General features: G+C 35.4%; 1 protein-coding gene across 1 annotated transcript; it reads right to left on the reverse strand.

Moving 5' to 3' along the window:
- Nucleotides 1-1,065: 1,065 nt before the first annotated feature.
- On the reverse strand, nucleotides 1,066-13,312 carry mcrs1 (microspherule protein 1). The gene is made up of 15 exons (XM_073825451.1): nucleotides 13,178-13,312; nucleotides 12,857-12,950; nucleotides 9,924-10,086; nucleotides 9,694-9,832; nucleotides 8,595-8,759; nucleotides 8,393-8,502; nucleotides 8,011-8,119; nucleotides 7,729-7,867; nucleotides 7,561-7,636; nucleotides 6,649-6,677; nucleotides 6,446-6,538; nucleotides 6,288-6,370; nucleotides 5,641-5,728; nucleotides 5,106-5,233; nucleotides 1,066-1,610 (listed from the first exon to the last, which is right to left on the reverse strand). Exons 2-15 carry the CDS (start codon nucleotides 12,864-12,866, stop codon nucleotides 1,524-1,526), a joined length of 1,419 nt encoding a protein of 472 aa, XP_073681552.1. The 5' UTR covers nucleotides 12,867-12,950; nucleotides 13,178-13,312; the 3' UTR covers nucleotides 1,066-1,523.
- Between the last annotated feature and the right edge of the window lie 6,226 nt (nucleotides 13,313-19,538).

The following is a 19,538-nucleotide window of genomic DNA, read 5'->3' on the forward strand; positions in this document are numbered from 1 at the left end:
GACTACAAGGTATATCCAGTATTACCATGTTGTCTTTCTGATGAGGTTAGTAGAACACAGGAACCTGGAAATTCTTACTGGTTGAAATTATTGACTAATCCTAGAGTTAAAAATGTTTGAGTGAATCAAGTCATACCTGATTGATGATGTCAAAGTGGTCAGTCAGCTTCAACTGCTGATATTAGCTGGGTCTCCTTTGTTGGACTTTCTTCTGGTTTTGTAAATCATTTGACCTAAAACTAACAGACTAATAACTTGCAGCTATGCAAACACAGCTACTTCCATCAGCAAATTATAATTTAGCTCATTTTAGTATCACACATTAAGCACAACACACACTCACAACAGTTAGACCTCGTATTATCTTATCTTGTAATACTATTGTGAAATTGAGTTTGTGTGTATTATTAGCCATGCTCAATAATTAATCAGGGTTATTACTGTCAAATGTACAAAATATGTACAGTTTAAAACATTTTATATTAAAAGAGAAAACTATTTTACATTGTAATATTTTTCAGTGTTACTGTTTTACTTCATTTCTTGATTAAATAAATGCATCTATTAAGACTTAACAAACATTATAAAAAATTATAATTATTCGTAATTTGTAATTCATTATAACTCAATCTGAACCTTTATTTGAAATAAATTTTTAGTTACTGCTGGTTGCGTGTATCCACTCAGGACTTTAGACCAGCAACATTAGACCATATCAAGGTCCAAAGTGATGCATGCTAAATTTGCCACTCTGACTCAAACCCCCAGTTTCACAGACAAGGCTTAGTCTTAGACTAAAATGTAAGTCTGAGCTGTTTCACCTGAAAGAAACTTGCACTGACTGATCTTAAAATATATCATTGCCTTTGTCTCAAGATGCACACCAGCAGTTTTTTTTCTAAGCCTGTTTACAAAAATTACTTAAATGTCCTAATTGAACTATAGCCTAATCCTGGCTTAATCTAAGCCCTGTCTGTGAAACTGGGCCTAAAAGTTGTTGCTTAAATCAGTGGCAAACATAAAGAACCACACAATTCCTTACTATACTTGCACACAGACACATCATTAAAACACTTTTGTTTTACTCAATCTTAATCAATATATTTACACAATTTCTGTCATGGCAGAATATTAGCATACTGTCTTCGATCAGACAATACAAGGTTACTGAGTTTTAAGTATAAACAAACAAAAATGTACAAGTAAACAGAACAGCAAGTGTCTCTTATACAAATAAAAAAGCAAATCTACCACACAAACAGAATGTTCTCAAACAGTCGGTTCTTTCTGTCCAAATGTGCCTTAAATAACAGGCATATAAAATGTTAAATTCATCTCCAAATGATTTTCCTCCAATCTGAGCTCCAGATCCAGGCATGAGAGCCTCTGTAATCTTGTGCTGAAAGGTCTATGCGACATATGACTCTACCTAGAGATAAAGATAGGACAGTACATCTCCCGTCTTGCTGCATCGGTTTCAGACTAAATGGTATTTGACAGCTCGTGAACGGGTGAGTTCAGCATCATGGCTGGTTCATCTTGGCAGCTTCAGCTTTAATGAGAGAAATCAACTCCTGATTGATCAGGAACACAAAACGAAGACCTGCAATCTAGACAAAACAAACAGAGATGTGCTTAACTGACCAGTTTTTTATTCAATCTGTAAAAAACTGTTGAGCATATGTTATATGCAATAATACTACTAGGTTAAAGGGCAAGGTACAACATTTTGATATTTTATATAACACATAGTAAATTTTATTGATATTGTGAAAACAATATGTAATGACTCTGATCCATAAAACAATTCACTTCAGTATTTTAGTTTTACACTATGAGTGTGATCACTTTTCAGAAGCAATGTCAAAAGTATCACTACTAATATGTGACCCTGGACCACAAAACCAGTCTTAAGTCGCTGGGGTATATTTGTAGCAATAGCCAAAAATACATTGCATGGGTCAAAATTTTAGATTTTTCTTTTATGCCAAAAATCATTCAGAAATTAAGTAAAGTTCATGTTCCATGAAGATTTTTTGTAAAATTCCTACTGTAAACATATCAAAATGTAATTTCTGATTTGTAATATGCATTGTTAAGAACCTAATTTGGACAACTTTAAAGGTGATTTTCTCAGTCTTCTTGATTTTTTTTGCATCCTCAGATTTCTGATTTCAAATAGATGTATCTCGGCCAAATATTGTCCTATCCTAACAAACCATATATCAATAGAAAGCTTATTTATTGAGCTCAGTTTTGTCAAATTTAACCTTATGACTGGTTTTGTGGTCCAGGGTCACATATGAATCAATACCTTACAGCCTCTCTACAACAGTGTTATTTTAATGAAACTAAACTAAATCATTTGAAATTGCAAACATTTGAAAACCAAAAACTATTTAAACCTTGGTAATCAATTCAGTATTTACATTAGTGTGCATTAATGTAAAGAACACTGCATCTTTCAGTGGGGTTGTTTAATAGGTTTCAGAAATTAACTTATTGACAACATGAAATGAGGTGCATACAAGCCTCAAATTTGACACCTGTGGTTTAACCAAAAATAGAAATGAAACTTCGATATATTTTAGATTAGTTAATGTGCAGCTTGTATAGCAGTACAGATTTACTGTCCTCTTTAAATAACTCAACATACAGCAATTATTATCAAAATAGCTGGCAACAAAAGTGAGTACACCCTAAGTGATAACAGCAGTACGTTGTTTAACCATGCAAAGCCACATGTCCTATTCATCATGTTTATGTTTTTGTCTGCTTGACAGGACCATACAAAGTTGTGCATCTTGTAGTAGAGTAGTTAAAATTAGGTGCTTTAAGTACAATTTTCTCATACTGACCACTGGATGTTCAGCATGGCATCTAATGGCAAAGAACTCTCTGAGATTTGAGAATTAGAATTGTTGCTCTCCACAAAGATGGCCAAGGCTATTAGAGGTTCAGTAACACCCTGAAACCGAGTTACACTACAGTGGTCAAGGTCATACAGAGGTTTTCCAAGATGGGTTCCATTAGGAACAGGCCTTGAAAGGGTCGATCAATGAAGTTGAGCACTCGTTCTGTGCGTCAGGTGCAGAATAGTGTTGTTCCCATAGACGATAGTATCGTGTATCGACGATAGTCAGAGATATCGCCTGTTGCTGATGGGTTTGACGATAGTAAGACAATTATTATTATTATCCATCAAAAAGGCACCTAACTTTAGCGATGCGGCGCAGAGAGTCGGTTAATGCCTCAGAAACTTGCCGCGGTATAAACACAAGCATAGAGTGGCTGCGTCGAGCCGCAGATGTGTTCAGTGAAAATGGGTAAGAGACTTATTCATCACAGTGTACATAGATTAAGTGTAGACTTAAGTGTAGACAGTCATTAGGATAACAGAGGTAGTAAAATGTGGTTTAGGCTGAATTAAATATGATATATCAGAATCCATCTGTATAGTAAACAAACATTCACCTCAGTAACATCTGTATGCCTTAACTAGATTTACGATGCGATAAAATGGCGCTAAACATACGCACGTGAATTACACGCACATCGCTTCTCCTCATTCTATATGAACTGAACTACAACATGAACTGATGACAACCATCAGACATACAGCGGTAACATTATCGCAATATGGCGGGTAAAGAAAGATACATTCATTTACATTCAGGCACGCACATTTACCGCTCCCTGAAGATAGCAGAGAATGCAACCGAAAGTAAACTACCATCAGCGCTCTGTACACGCACAACTGTGTCACAATTCACATGCACTACCCTTACAAAACGAATAATGAATTTATTACATATTGACACATGTACATGTTATTAAATAAATTAGCACGATAGTATCGTGTATCGGCGATTTCACAGGCTGACGATAGGACGATATGAAAATTGAGCAAATCGCTCAACACTAGTGCAGAACCTGGCAAACAGTTTGCTGAAGACAACCTGTCCAAAAGCATGAATTACTGGAACCATGTCCTGTGGTCTGATGAGATTATAAGATAAACTTGTTTGGCTCAGATGGTGTCCAGCATGTATGGCGATGCCCTGTTGAGTAGTACCAAGAAAATTGTGTCTTGCCTACAGTCAAGCATGGTGGTGGTAACATCATGGTCTGGGGCTGCTTGAGTGCTGCTGGTACTGGGGAGCTGCAGTTCATTGAGGGAAATATGGATTCCATTATGTACTGTACATTCTGAAGCAGAACATGATGCCTTTCCTCCAGAAACTAGGCTGAACGGCAGTTTTCCAACATGATAACAACCCCAAACACACCACCAAGTTAATAACTGCCTTGCTGAGGAAGCTGAAGGTGATGGGGTGGCCAAATATGTCTCCAGACCTGAACCCTATTGAGCACCTGTGGGGCAACCTCAAGCGTAAGGTGGAGAAGCACCTGTGTCTAACATTCAGCAGCTCTGTGAGGAGTGGAAGAGGATTCCAGCAACAACCTGTGCAGCTCTGGTCAATTCCATACCCAGGATGATTAAGGCAGTGCCAGACAACAATGGTGTTGACACACAATATTGACACTTTGGACAAGTTCACTTGTACTCACTTTCGTTGCCAGCTATTTTGACAATAATGGCTATATATTGAGTAATTTTCAGGGGACAATAAATCTATACTGCTTTACAAGCTGCACATTGACTACTCTAAAATATATCCAAGTTTCATTTCTATAGTATTGTGCCTTGAGAAGATATACTAAAATGTTAGGGTTGTACTCACTTTTGTGACAATACTATATATAAAATTACAGAGATTACACACAAAGAGCTAACAAAATAATTTAGAGCTAAGTTAAATACATATTGCATCCCTAGTTATAAAATGTCAATGGAAGGTATTACATTCTCAGGCAAAATGTGAGCCTTCTTGCTTAAAACTAGTAACACAATCTGACAGTTCAATGCCATATCAATGTTTGTAATTTTGTAAATTATCTTTTTTTTAAGTCTCTTTTTTTAACAAAAGAAATGTATTTATATGCCATATACAAAATAGACTGTTCATGGCAAATCATTATTTTTTGATAGCTGTAATTTTGCAAACAGTTATTTTGTGACTCAAATGCAAGCATGTCCATACCTCCATCACAGAGTTGTTGTTGAGTTTCCATTTGTTTCCAGACAAAACTGGTCGTCCATCAATGTAAATGGGTCTTCGGCCTTCATTTGCGATGAAGAAATCTCCATTATTTTTCAATTTAATTATTCCTGGAGTTAGAAAACAAACATTATTTTAAATAATTTATAATTGCATCCTGTTTACACAATGGTGTGGTGATAATTCAAAGCATCAAATGTTTAAGATCAAATTTATAGAGCTGGGCAGGGTTGCATTAGTCATGCTTCTTTCTCACTAGTGGCCTACTAACAACTAGTTAGCTTGTACTTATGCTTGCACCATCAAACTAAAATGGGATGCTTTAATCGATAGCCTGTGCTTGAAGTACTGAAGCACTGCTTAATGGAAGCTGAAGTTAAGTCACTATGTCACTCAGTAAATCACATAATGCCTTCTCTATGTTGTTAGTGATGCAAAACTAAACTTAGTATCTAGGTAGCCGGACTGATCACACAGTGCCTTGCACATCATAAATAATGCTGTCCAACCGTCTGACCTTGCTTCCTGGAGATCTTCCATGCAGGTCCCTCCAAAGACAGATCTACATCTATCTGCTTGTCTTTGGTAGCACGTCCCAGTGTGATCTGAAACATTTCAAAAGAGTTTTTCTTCAGACATCTGTAGCTGAACTACTCCTTTAAAAACACGTACCTCATATTGAATAGATAATTACATAAAGCAAGTAACTTTCTTTCTTTATTTTTTTTTAAATAAAACAATACAGTAGAGGCAGAAGATAATTTAGTTGCACTTTTTATTGTACTACTTAATCTAATCTGCATATACACACTATTTACTTGACTATAGTAATAGCAAAAATCTGGGTAATAACTAGTTACTAAACCAGAACCTATATTGAGTCCACATACCATATATTACTCAGTACTCTCTTGGGTATGTACACTGTAAGGGTACATACTGTAAAATGAAGAGCAACCAATATTTTGTTCTCTAATACAGCGACATTGGTTAATAACATTTCCCAAGCAGAATATTTGTGGTTTGAGTACATTCAGTGAGTGATTTCTCGAGTTATTCAAACAGCCTTTAATAATGTGTTTATTATTTCACAGATACCCAAGTAATCACATCATTTCTCAGCATAATATTCCTTTGCATGCATGACATCAAACGCTCACTGACCTCTCTAGATCTCATCAGATATCTGACCATTCGCCCACGTAAAGCTGCCAGCGTCTGATTATCAAAGTCTGGTGAATTCATGCCTGAAATAATCATATCACACTTAGCAATCACACTCTTCTGATAACTATACAAAAAGACAGTGGAATAAATCTGACCTGTGATACTGTCCACTAACACCTGCCAGCGAGGAAGTTCCTGCTCTAGCTGTCTGATCTCTCGCTTCTGGTGTCTATCTGCAATCATCAGCTCTACAAGAAAGGCAACATAACATTTCAAAGACAGGCACCGGAAAGAGTAGTGAAATAACTATATTTGAGTACATTTAAAACAACATAAGGCTGTATATGAAATGACTTACCATGCTCTAAAACTTCATCTCTGCTGTCCCTGATGAACATTATAAATGATCAGAAGCAGAAAGTTAGAGTCATACATAATTAATTATACATAATTACCACAACAGACTGCAAGGAAGGCCAATAAGGCAACACATTGTGAACCAGAATATACAATGAAGTATGTTTATACATATACTGAGTGGCATTTCGAACAGCGTACTGTAGCATGAATAAAAATATTCAATTTGAATTCACTTTCAAAAGTTCATTTGTTGTTTAAAGCTAAACTGAAATAACAGAATTCACCCCTCAGTTTAATAGCTCAGAAGGAACTCATGCTCACACTTGTTGGTTTTGCCCTAAGGGAAGAACATACTGTAATTTGGTGGCACTCAAATGTTTTTATCTGTGCTAGGGCCAGTTCTTCATATGCACGGATTACTCAGCAATTTGACATGATCCAGTTGTATCGTTTCAAGTGAAGGTGATACTGAAAGTCTATCCCTAGCAACTGCCACTTTCTTATAAAAGCACCCAATTGAACCAGGAAAAATAACAATAAAATATTTGGTTTAGTGGTGGCTAAAAGGGTGATCTTGCCTGAATGGAAGTCCACTTTGCCACCTAGCTTTCATAAATAGTCGATTTTGACTCAAATAATTTGACAAAATCTGGGCCTCTTCCTTAGGTACCTTTTATGAGTTGAGATTGGATTGTACATTTGTTATGTAGGATGAATATCTTTGTATTTTCTTATATTCACCTCATTCTCAAGTGCCTAGGATCATTAATTGTTTTAGAATAATCAACACGTAAACCAAAGCACGAAATAAACATGAATGAACACCAGAATGTATATTATTTTAACCACAGAAATAATCATAATGCATGTTGGTGTAGCATTGGGCGAGATGATAAAATGGTTTACTTACTTGAGTTTGGCATCATCAACCACCTGCTCTGCATCAGAGAAGTTCAGCACTTGCTCTCCTTTAGGCATAGGTTGAACTAGAAACACATCAGATGAGTTGTGTAAATGACAGCGATCAATACATGCAGGAACACCAGACTATAATGACATGACAGCGACAGCATCTCACCGCTCTGATCCTCCAGCAGATAGTACTGCTTGAGCAGCTGCCAGTGGACCATCAGATTCTTAGCAGTGCGTGATGGATAAAACACATTTGGGTGCTTGTTCAGCAAATCTTGAAAAACCTCCAGCTTAGGCTGACTGCTCTACTCACAAACATGAAGCAGGGAACAATTGAATAAAGATAAATTACAATAAATAATAAGGACAGAAAAAGATTACATTTAAATCAACATCACAATCTAGAAAGCTTTCCTTGTAATATATAATTTACGAATGAATGTCTCACTGAGGTGATCTTAGAGAGCAGGGCTTCCTCTGCCTGACTGAAGAGAGCTTTACTCTGAATAGCAGCGATAGCCTCTGGATGCAGCTGTCTCATGGCCTGCCAAGCCAACCTGACAAACAGACAAAACCTTTAGAAAATGTACATTCAGGTCCTATGTTAAACTAAGGCAAGATATATAACTTTTATGATACTACTATGAAATTGACATGGCATACATTCATTAAATTTTGTCCTTTTGTGTCCTGTGGAAGCAATAATTCATTGTGGTTCAGAATGACATAGGGTTATGACAGTTTTTTCTCTCCATTTAACTTTAAAATTGGACTTTTTTTAAAAACAGGGACTATAACTATAAGTGAAGGATGATTTAGTAAAAACTCACTTTGATATGACGGGGTCATACAGCAGAGCGTACCAGCGCTCCTGAATCTCCCGCAGTGTGAAACGACAACTGAATTTGACCCCCAGATGAACTGACGTGAGATCTGTGGTCTGAACATAAAGTATATGTGCTGAGGTGAATTTAACTGAAGTACTTCTCCAAACTATTGAGCTTCCAAAAGTAGTAAAATCTGACAGCTGACCTGTAAGACGGCATTGATAAGCAGAAGATCATCAGTGGGTTTCCAGCGGCCCAGGTCTTTGGTGATCTGTAATGGCTGCTTGTTTTTCTTCATTCGTTTGGTCATTGATGAAGGAGTGATCACCATGGTAAGAGGATGCGTAAGAGAGCTACCAGACTTTAAACCCTACAGTTCAGAAAGAAAATATGAAAGGTAAAAGAATGTCTAATTAGACACTTAAAATACAGATCTTACATACCAACAAAATAAACAAATACAAAGCGTCCGACACTAAATGATCCCTTATAAACTCAGAAAAACATTGTCAATTCATAAAAACCAGTCATGATTGTATAGCACCTAATTAATTAAAGAAAAGAAATATAGATTAAAAAAAATAAAAATTACATATAATCTTACACTCTAATGCTCACCTAGGCTGTATTTATTTAGTGAAAAATACAGTAAAAACAACAATATTGTGAAAAAACATTACAATTTAAAATAACTGTTTTTAATTTGATTATATTTTATAATGTAATTTATTCTTTTGATTAGGGACGCACTAAAATGAAAATTCTTGGCCGAAGCCGATCAAAATTAAACACTGGGCCGAAGGCTGATTACCGAACACGGTTTTTTTATACTGCGGCAAGTTTCTAAAGCATCCTAGAACCGACTCTCCGCGCTGCATCGCTAAAGTTAGGTGCCTTTTTGACGGATATTAATATTAATCGCATTGCTATCGTCACAACCCTAGACTTTATTGTCAGTTTTGAGTTTTTTTATTTAATGCATCCTTGTGGAATAAACGCATTACTTACTTTTTTAAAAATCTTATTTACCCCAAACTTTTATTTGATAGTGTATCAACGCAATAACTGGAACTGTACTAATGGCTGCTAAAAAAGTAACATGAATAAATTACAATAAAAATATTCACTATCTTCACCTTTTGCCTGGTAGTGTATATAACTCTTTCAACTCTCCCTCTCTCTCACACACAAAAACACATTTTCAGTGGTCAGTTAAACAGTGATTCTTGACCAGAAAATGGGACAAATCACCATAGTCAAATATTCCAGAGATTTGTGAAATAAAATCCAATAACATGCATTACCTTTTTCTTGTCACTGGATGCGAGGTCACTTCCAGGGCATCTGATTGGCTCAATGACTGGCTGACCTTTTACCCGACTGGTAGATTTCGCAAGGCTACTCTCAACAAGTTCATCATCAAACTTCTTTCTCTTTATTGATCTAAAATACAAAGATTTGACACCTTTTAGACAAATGTAAAGCACCATAGTGAACCCGATGACCGCTATGGTAACAGAGGTCTATTCTTTACCTGGAGGAGCTTCTGCGCTTGGGAATCATTCCAGCTCCACTGAAGGCCTGAGCAGCTGTTCTCTTGACAGCAGTGGACTCCTCGTCCTCTGATCGGCTCTGTGAAACCATAGGTACGACTGGCGCTTCTGCAGCCACGGTAGAGGGGATGCCTGCCTTTACATCTACAACACATCATGTCATCAATCAGGGCTGCGTTTCCCAAAAGCATTGTAAGCCTAAGTACAACCCCTGGCAAAAATTATGGAATCACTACACTTAGAAGATGTGCACCCAAATGTTTTACTTTATAACAAATAAACTAAATCACAGATATGACACAAAACAATTATTGTTTAATTATTCAATACACTGAATATGTAAAAACATACAAACAAATTAAATTAAAATAGTTGAATTAATGAAAAAATTATTTTCCATATCAAGTAGATGAAAAAATTATGGAATCATTCAATGTTGAGGAAATAATTGTGGAATCAGCTTGTGATTTGTATTTCTGAAATAAATATCTAAACATATCTAACATGCAGTTAAAAGAGAGTACTTATGGACCTTAACGAGCTGTTGAACTTGGCTAATTATAAGGAAACATGTCCCCAACAAGAAAGCTGTCAGTTAAAATAATGGAAAGGAATATAAAACTCCTTCAAGATGGAAATCCATCATGGGGAGTGTGGCAAAAGAAGTTGGATCTAAGTTGGAAGTTGTTTCTAACATTTGGTGTAAGTATAAACTAAATGGAAATATTATAAAATGAAAACACACAGGCAGATCAAGGAAGACATCAAAACATCAAGATAGAAAACTCAAAGCAATTTGCCTTGAAAATAGAAAATGCACAATGAAACAAATGAAGAACAAATGGGCGGAAAAAGGAGTCGATGTGTATGAAGATGACTACCTGAAGAAAACAATCAAATTTCCCAACTCATTTATAATATGGCGTTGCATGTCAGGTAAAATGATAATCCTTACCTCAACAGTCAATTCACATGTTTACATTAAAACTTTAGACACTTTTCTCATTCCATCAATAGCAAAAACGTTTGGTGATGATGTTAGTATGTTAATGCACCTTGCCACAGAGTTAAAGCTTTGCTTCAGGTAAGGCACATAATCTAAATGGCATGGCCAGCACACAGTCCTGATCTTAACCTGACTGAAAATGTATGGTGGAAATTGAAAAAAAGGCTCCATCTTGCAAAGCTGATCTGTCAGTCTATTCAAGAAATTTGGAACCAGCTTGATGAAGAATATTGTTTTTCATTTTTGAAGTCCATGCCCTAAAGAATTCAGGCCGTTTTTTTGGCTGATGATTCCATAATTTTTTTCCTCAACATTGAATGATTCCATAACTTTTTCCTGTACTTGATATGGGAAATAATTTTCCTTTAATTAAATGAGTTTGGGTCATTCCAGCTGGAATCATCAAATGGTCCCCACCTGACCCCCTCAGATTTGTCTGAGAAAAATCTATGTAATGGGTAATATGCCCAATAGATCAAATACAAAATTTCAGATCTCTACTGTGCGTACTTTTTTTCACAAAAAATCTGTAAAAAAGTTAGTTTTTTACCCCGTTTTGGCATCACAGTCTGAGTGACCATGTTCAGACTGAAATATCTCCAGAACTAGTTGTGCCAGGTCCATGAAATTTTCGGGGCTAAGAGTCCTAGTCCAGAACTGCATGAATTACAACTCACAGCATTGTTACTGAATTTACACCTGAATGCTGGCCCTCTACTTTTCTTCGAAACTATTACGTTAAGGGTTTTCAGATGTCCATAGAAACCTCAATTTTCATTGTATAAGCATCAAACTTGGTAAATTGTCTGATATGCACCATGTCTTTCACATCCTTTGACATCAAACAATAGAGTCTTATGGATGTTGAGATATTAAGGTCCAAAAATTGAAAAACCTCATTTACACCAATGTTCAGAGCAATATTTCCCATGAATGACACCAGGTGTGAACATTAAACTTTTTTTTTGAAAGAGCATGTTCTTATTGATAAAATATCAAAAAATTAGGATGGTCCATAAGACTCTATTGTCTGATGTCAAAGGATGTGAAAGACATGGTACATATCAGACCATTTACCAAGTTTGATGCTTATACATTGAAAATTGAGGTTTCTATGGACATCTGAAAAACCTTAACCTAATAGTTTCGAAGAAAAGTAGAGGGCCAGCATTCAGGTGTAAATTCAGTAACAATGCTGCGAGTTGTAATTCATGCACTTCTGGACTAGGACTCTTAGCCCTGGAAATTTCATGGACCTGACACAACTAGTTCTGGAGATATTTCAGTCTGAACATGGTCACTCAGACTGTGATGCCAAAACGGGGTAAAAAACAAACTTTTTTACAGATTTTTTGTGAAAAAAGTATGCACAGTAGAGATCTGAAATTTTGTATATGATCTATTGGGCATATTACCCATCACATGGATTTTTTTCAGACAAATCTGAGGAGGTCAGGTGGGGAACTTTTCCAAAATTTGATGATTCCAGCTGGAATGACCCGTTTAATCTCATTTGTTTGTATGTTTCACATAACCAGAATGTTAAATTAATCAACACAAAGTGTTTTGTGTCATATCTGTGACTCGTTTATTTGCTATGAAGTTAAACAATTGGGTGAACAACATTTAAGTGTGGTGATTCCATAATTTTTGCCAGGGGTTGTACACCGTAGACACATTGAAACCAATGGAGCTACGATCAACTTAGGCTTAAGATGCTTTTGGGTAATGCAGCCCTGAACACATCATAACTCTAAACACACTGAGATGGATGAGATAAATTATTACAAATACTCTGTCTATTTATCTATAGGTCACAGATCATCTATAGAAAATATCACTTTTGTATGAAAATTGCTACCAAAAAAACTTTTTAAAATAAAAACTGCTGCCCTGCAACAATCTTACCTTTCTCCATGATTTCCTGATCAGCTGTTTAACACTCAGAAAACAGATGAATCATGAATATTGGAAGCAGACACAGGAGAGCATGAGCACAGACCTACGCAATAACAAACACTATTAAAACAATGCAGGCGATACAACGTTGCACGTTTACAACACTAAACTCCAATCCTCTACTCTATCCTACTCTATCCTAGATGTAAATTATTGTCATTTAATGGCTTTATCAGCTCTAACAGCGACAATTACTGTGTCAACCGTGACACCACCAAAACATTAATAACGTTACATTAAAATCGAGAGTTCAGGCGATGTATATTTTACCTTTAGAATGAGTATCTTTGCGCTTTAACTCTAACCAGATTCAAATAAAACGTAATATTTTATTGTTTTATTTGATTAACAAAACAAAACGAAAAGGCTAAATCAGGATAAGCTAACTGGAGGATTCTGTGGAGCTTGAAGCGTTTCCGGGTTAGACAGGAAACAACACAACGTCAGAACACAACAAAGCTCTGCCAAACATATGCTGCGTCCCAATTCGCCTACTTATACTACGCCCTAAAAGTATGTACTCTTTTTGTGAAGAAAAAGTACATACTTTTGAGTATGTAGCAAAATAGTAGGCAAGCTTTGGGACATACTACTTCGTCATAACTGCTTCTTTAACGGACGCTCTGTTGCTTAGTTACCTGAATCCTGTCACTGTTTAAACTGCCCTGTCAATCATCACAGTTAACTTAACATTATCTACATTTCGTTTAAGGCACGTTCTTTCAGGAGTCTTTCATGCCGAGAACTCTGCTTGCGTTTGCATAATTATGCATTTAAACGTTAATGACCAAACCTATCATTATAAAAGTTCATAATGTTGCTGCACATGAAATATAACGAGGATAACATTTAAAAAATATATTTTTTATCAGGTTGCACACTGATTATTTATCACTCAAACCCCTTTCTCTACCTGTCCGTTGGTCGCGCATATCCTCCATGTTTGTAGTTTTTAACACTTTTTATGCGTGTTTGTAGTTCTAATCGAATCCTCGTTCACCGCGCAATGTGTTGTGGGCAATATTAGCCGTTAGAGTGTGCATTGATCCGCACTTCGAATTCTGAAGTTATGTAGTAGACCATCCGGGAATCTTTGGAATACTTTTTTGAACATACTACGATTTGGGACATACTAATTCTATTATCGAATACTATTTAGGACGGATAGTATGCGAATTGGGACGCAGCAATAGACGTGATTGTTTTTATTAGTTACAGAGCTGTTATCCCTAAGTATTGTTCAAAGTCAACAATTAAAAGGGATTTCTGTTTTAGGGAGGGAAATTAAGATTTCGCAAAGCAGATGACACCACGTTGTTCTTAAAGGATGAATCACAAGTGTCAAAGGCTCTAGACTTGATTTATAATTTTTCTTGTGCTTCTGGTCTAAAATTGAATATTTCGAAATGTGAAATTTTGCCTGTTCATGATTTAATTTATGATTCTATTAGAAGTATTCCAATTAAATCCACAGTTAAATATTTAGGCATTTATATTACCAAAAATCTTCAGGCAAGACAGCACTTGAATTTTTCATCAAGGATTGTCAAGTCAAAAAACATTCTTAATTCCTGGTTACAACGGGACCTATCAGGCTCTCAAGTTTTGGAAAAAGTTTGGAGTGAGATTTTATCTGTTAGGGGAGGAGCTACTCAAATATTTGCAGCAGTGGCCCCTCGGCCCCACGCAATTCTCTCCAGTTTTTGGTAAAAGTTCAACTATCTATTGTTCATAATTAACCAGCACAAAATAAAAAATATAACAACTGGTAGATCTGATAAGTCAAATTCATAAAAATAAAATGTTTTAAAATTTTCAAAATTGCATATGTATCAAAAGTAAAAAAAGAAATTTGGCCCCAAACGAGCAAACTAAACAGCAGTGCTCAATGCACATACTGTAAACATACAGGAGGATTGCAGAACTTGCTCATAGCATGTATGTCAATCTGTGTGTGTGTGTTTGTGAAAGAGAGGGTACATATTTCAGCTTACTAATGTCATTTTGTATTTCAAGTGTTTATTGCACACTTTGATGCCTTGATGACAGTGGTAGGGGCTTGAACTTAGCTAGAGTAATTTGTTACATGTAATTGAATTATGTAATTTAATTAAAAACAACATTTAACTAATTTGTTACAGTTACTGAGAAATAACAAATATAGTTAAATTACAGTTACTTTTAAAAATGTTTACAATTACAAAGTGGGTTACATGTAAATATTTTGATTTATTTATTTCCCAAATCGCATTGACTGCTTTAAAATAAGAGACACCAATGTTTCAGGAGTTAAACAGAGGTGCTAAAGATTTTGTGGTGGCTGTGCGTTAAAATTAAATTATTATAATCTTAAATCAAGTGATGAAGGATTTTGTAAAAGTAATTAGTGTTGAGTGCTACTGTAAGGTAAACCTGCCTGCTTAAAAAGTTTTTAAAAGGATTAACAGTTGAAAACATTCCTTAGAAATTTAGTAATCAAATGTAATGTTACATTACCTCTAAAGCAATTGAAATAGTTACACTACTTTTAAATTACATTTTAAATAGGGAAATTTAATCTGTAGCCTATTACAGCCTATTTCCAAAATAACCTTCCCAACAATGTTGATACATTTGTGTTTTGAAATATAAAACTATTTATTTTATTTGGATGAATTTGTCTGTCTTTTTTTAGCAGATTTACCAATTATCATGTCTTTTCCTTAATTTCAGGCCCACAATTAGTTAAAGCTGTTGAAGAACTAATAATTTTGCACAAATTTGGCTAAATCCCCAACATCAGTTCTCACTATCTTTGATCACAGGCAAGTGATTTTGTCTAGGAATCGTAAAATGGAAAAAATAAATAAATAAATAAATAAAAATATGAAAACCCTGCTGCATTTATTTATTTTCTAGTAAATACAAATGGCAACGTCCGCTCCGAGACCGCAACGCGACCACCTCCTCAACTGTACTAAACGCTTCCACTGCGAGAGAAAGCCGCAGCCCCGCAACGATTCCACCTAGGGTTGCCACCCGTCCCTTAAAATACGGAATCGTCCCGTATTTGAGAATGAAATTGCGCGTCCCGTTTTGAATCAATACGGGACGGGTTTTGTCCCGTATTTTTTATAATTTCTTTTAAGCAGCGTCTCATGCAAATAATCACTGCGGTAAAGCCAGCCGCGGTTCAGAAAAACACGGTCAAGCCAGCCGCGATTGATTTAAGTGTGCGCGCATATTACAGTGATTACGGTAGTTTCAGAAACAACACAGAGAGAACGCGCTTGCAGAGCGCTTTTCATTTAGACGCCCAGGACTGAGAGATAATACTACAAAGTGCTCGTGAATTTTTACTTACTTATTTATTTGCATTTCTGCTTTAATATCCGTTTTATTTATTGCTGTACTTGACGGTTCTTTTCTGAGAAATGGGACATTATTAGACTTTAGAGTCTAATAAGTAGAAAAAACAAAACAATGATCAGTTCTTATTCAGGACGGCCCATATTATATGCAAAACTCATATGAAACCTTTTTACTGCAGCATTTTTGAGATATGGGACATTATTACATTTTAACGGGGTATATAGACCCCATTTCTAAAAAGTAGAAAAAAACAATGATCAGTTCTTATTCAGGACGTCCCATGCACAACTCATATGAAACCTTTTTACTGCAGCATTTTTGAGATGACCCCCCCCCCCCCCCGAATGCGTCCCTTATTTTTGGGTATTAAAAGTGGTAACCCTAATTCCACCGCTGGCCTTGTCCCGTGTGTGCGCGTCTACGTTTCCTAGTGACGAACGTGATTGTAGCGGCCGGGATCACGTAATATACCAGAAAACAGCTAATTCTAATTTTTTGGCTGGTAGGTGCCATTTAACTCTCAAGACAGCTATGAGCTTGGCAGAGTACTTCTCTCTGCAAAGCCTGCACCTCGTCCATTTACACCATATAGCGGGACAAGTTATCCCTTACTTTTCAGCGTGAGAAATACAAGGTGTGGCGTGAGAGCGTGTGAACTGATTGAAATGCGTGTGTCTCACGGTGAATGCGTGAGACTTGAGAGCCCTGTATCATTGTATGGAAGAGTTCTATTATCCAAGGCTGAGGGTCTTTCTCATTTTGTATATCCATCTCTATCTTTATTTGTTGAGAATAATGTGGCCAAAGAAGTTAATAATATTTTCTTAAAATTTATCTGGAAAAATAAACCCCATAAATTAAAAAAGGAAGTGCTTTCCAAAAGTAGAGCAGAAGGGGGTGTTGATTTTTTAGATTTTTCTGACACAATAAACATTTTTAAAATTAATTGGCTTAAAAGATGTCTAGCTAATCCTAAATCCATTTGGTATTTTATCCCCAACCATATTTTTGATAAAATTGGTAGCCTTTCCTTCATTTTAAAATGTAACTATTTACCGTCTAAGCTACCTATAGCTTTATCCAAATTTCATCAACAATGTCTCCTTGCTTGGAAGCTTTGCTATGTTCATAGTTTTTCACCCCATAGAACATTTTTATGGAATAACAGAGATATTACTTGTAGAAATAAATCATTATTTTTCCCCAGGTGGTTTCAAAATGATATTAATTGTATCCTTTGTTTGTTTGATGACTCAGGAAATATTCTCTCTTATGAGCAATTTATGACTTTACATAGTTTCCCAATTCCTCCAAAAGAATATAATAAATTGATTAAAGCAATCTCACCTGGTTTAATGCACCTTGTTAAAGGTCATTCTTTATTTAATCCAAGGAGTTCAGTTGCTACTCAGTCTACTTTGCTATTGGAAGGCATTGATCTGTTAGACAAGAAATGTAATAATAGGCATGTGCGCCAACTTTTTCAATTCAAAAAGAAAATGTCTTCTAGAGGAGAGTTCTACTGGAGGTCCTTGGTCGATGATATAGACTGGAAAAGAGCCTGGCTTTTACCTGGGAAATATTGTATTTCCAATAAGGCAAAGGAAACACATTTTAAAATTTTACATAAAATGTACCCTGTTAATTCTAATGTTTCTAAATATTTAGACATTGACAGCTCATGTTCTTTTTGCAAACAAGAAGAGGAGACCTTAGTACATCTTTTTTTTGATTGTCCTTTATCCAAGCAATTTTGGTCTGACCTAGGTTCTCATATATTTGACTCTGCCAACGTTGTACACTCCTTTAGTTTAAAAGATATTATTTTTCATTATAATAATTCTAAAAATAAACCCCTGGAACATATTATAAACTTTCTTATTTTATATGGTAAGTTTTTCATTCACAAACAAAAAATTTCAAATAGTTCCCCTTCTTATCCCCTTTTTAAAATTGAAATAAAATCACTTCTAAAATCTCTTCACCTGATAAAAAATAAAAAAAATACAAGATTCCTGAATTATTATACTGAGTTATTTAAAGAAAACCTGAATATGTAGAAGCTTTCCTTATATGTGTTTGTTTCAATTTCTTTGTAACATCATTGTAATTTCATGTAAATTCGGGTGTTTTTTTTTTTTCTTTTCTTTTTTCTTTGTATCAATGTTTATTTACTTTTAATGTGTATATGTTTGTGTTTGTCATCATTTTAATTTAAATTATTGGTCATTATTTTATGGATTTGTATGTGATCCCTTGGCTTTGTTCTTTTTGTATTATCTGTTCAAGCATTAATAAAAAAAAATAAAAAAAAACATAGACGTGATTGCATTTTTTGTGTTACGGTAAATGTATGTTTTGTTTTGTTTTTTTAATCCTAAATGTTAATAATGGGAGAAACTATAAATCAAATTAACCAATTGTTTGACAAAATGAGTCACTGTTTCGAAGTGCTTAAAACACCGCTTGCTGGTGAAAACCGTTTGAATGCAATGAAAACTCAGCCCAAACCAACTAAATGCAAATGCTTTCATGTAATTAAATATAATTATAAATGAAGCTCTGTAAGAATGTGTGTATGTTTTTTTATAGAATGTTTGTTTTATGTGTTTTAGACGGGGCTTGGTAATCTATTTATAAATAGCCTACATTAAAAGCAACTAAATATAATTCTCCTTTTCAGTATGCGTAACACAGGTTTCATAGACAAGGTTTAAGCCTAGTCCCAGACTAAAAAGTAATTCTGCTGTTACAAATAAAATAATCTTGCACTGACTGATCTTAAAATATATTAGTGTTTTTATTTTGTCTGAAAATGCACACCAGTAATGTTTTTTTTTCTAAGGCATGTTTAAAAAATACTTAAATGTCCTAATTGAACTATGGCCTAATCCTGGTTTAGTCTGTGAAATTCGTTAGCCTAAATCAGTTAAAAACTAACCTAAGTTTGTATTAGTGTTCTGTGCTCTGTGTGGATGTATTGTTCTATTTCAAAGATGTGCTGCAGCCCATCCTTGAAGGGAAATCATTTTATCTAATGGCATATTTGAAGGGGTTGTTTTTTAAATGACGTCAACAGATCATCCATAAGACAATAAGTTAGTTTGAGACTGACTTCTTACTTATTCTCTCATGAGCTGTGTCTTCCTGTTGGGTTTCTTTGTTTAGTTTTCTTTGGGTTTGTTTGTTGACACTCTGTGGACCACTTAGGACTATTTGAGCACAGTAAAGTGGTTTGATCTCTCTCCTTAGTGTTCACTTTACCAGCTCTAGAGGAGAA

Source organism: Garra rufa, chromosome 20 (assembly GCF_049309525.1).
Source record: "Garra rufa chromosome 20, GarRuf1.0, whole genome shotgun sequence".
In the NCBI taxonomy this organism is placed as follows: domain Eukaryota; kingdom Metazoa; phylum Chordata; class Actinopteri; order Cypriniformes; family Cyprinidae; genus Garra; species Garra rufa.

What these genes read in the sequence shown, in the direction of transcription:
- mcrs1 (XM_073825451.1), bottom strand. An exon ending in TTATCAATGCCGTCTTACAG is followed by an intron (nt 8,503 to 8,594) that starts GTCAGCTGTCAG and finishes CTTTATGTTCAG; the next exon opens with ACCACAGATCTCACGTCAGT. An exon ending in GTTGATGATGCCAAACTCAA is followed by an intron (nt 6,678 to 7,560) that starts GTAAGTAAACCA and finishes AATGTTCATCAG; the next exon opens with GGACAGCAGAGATGAAGTTT.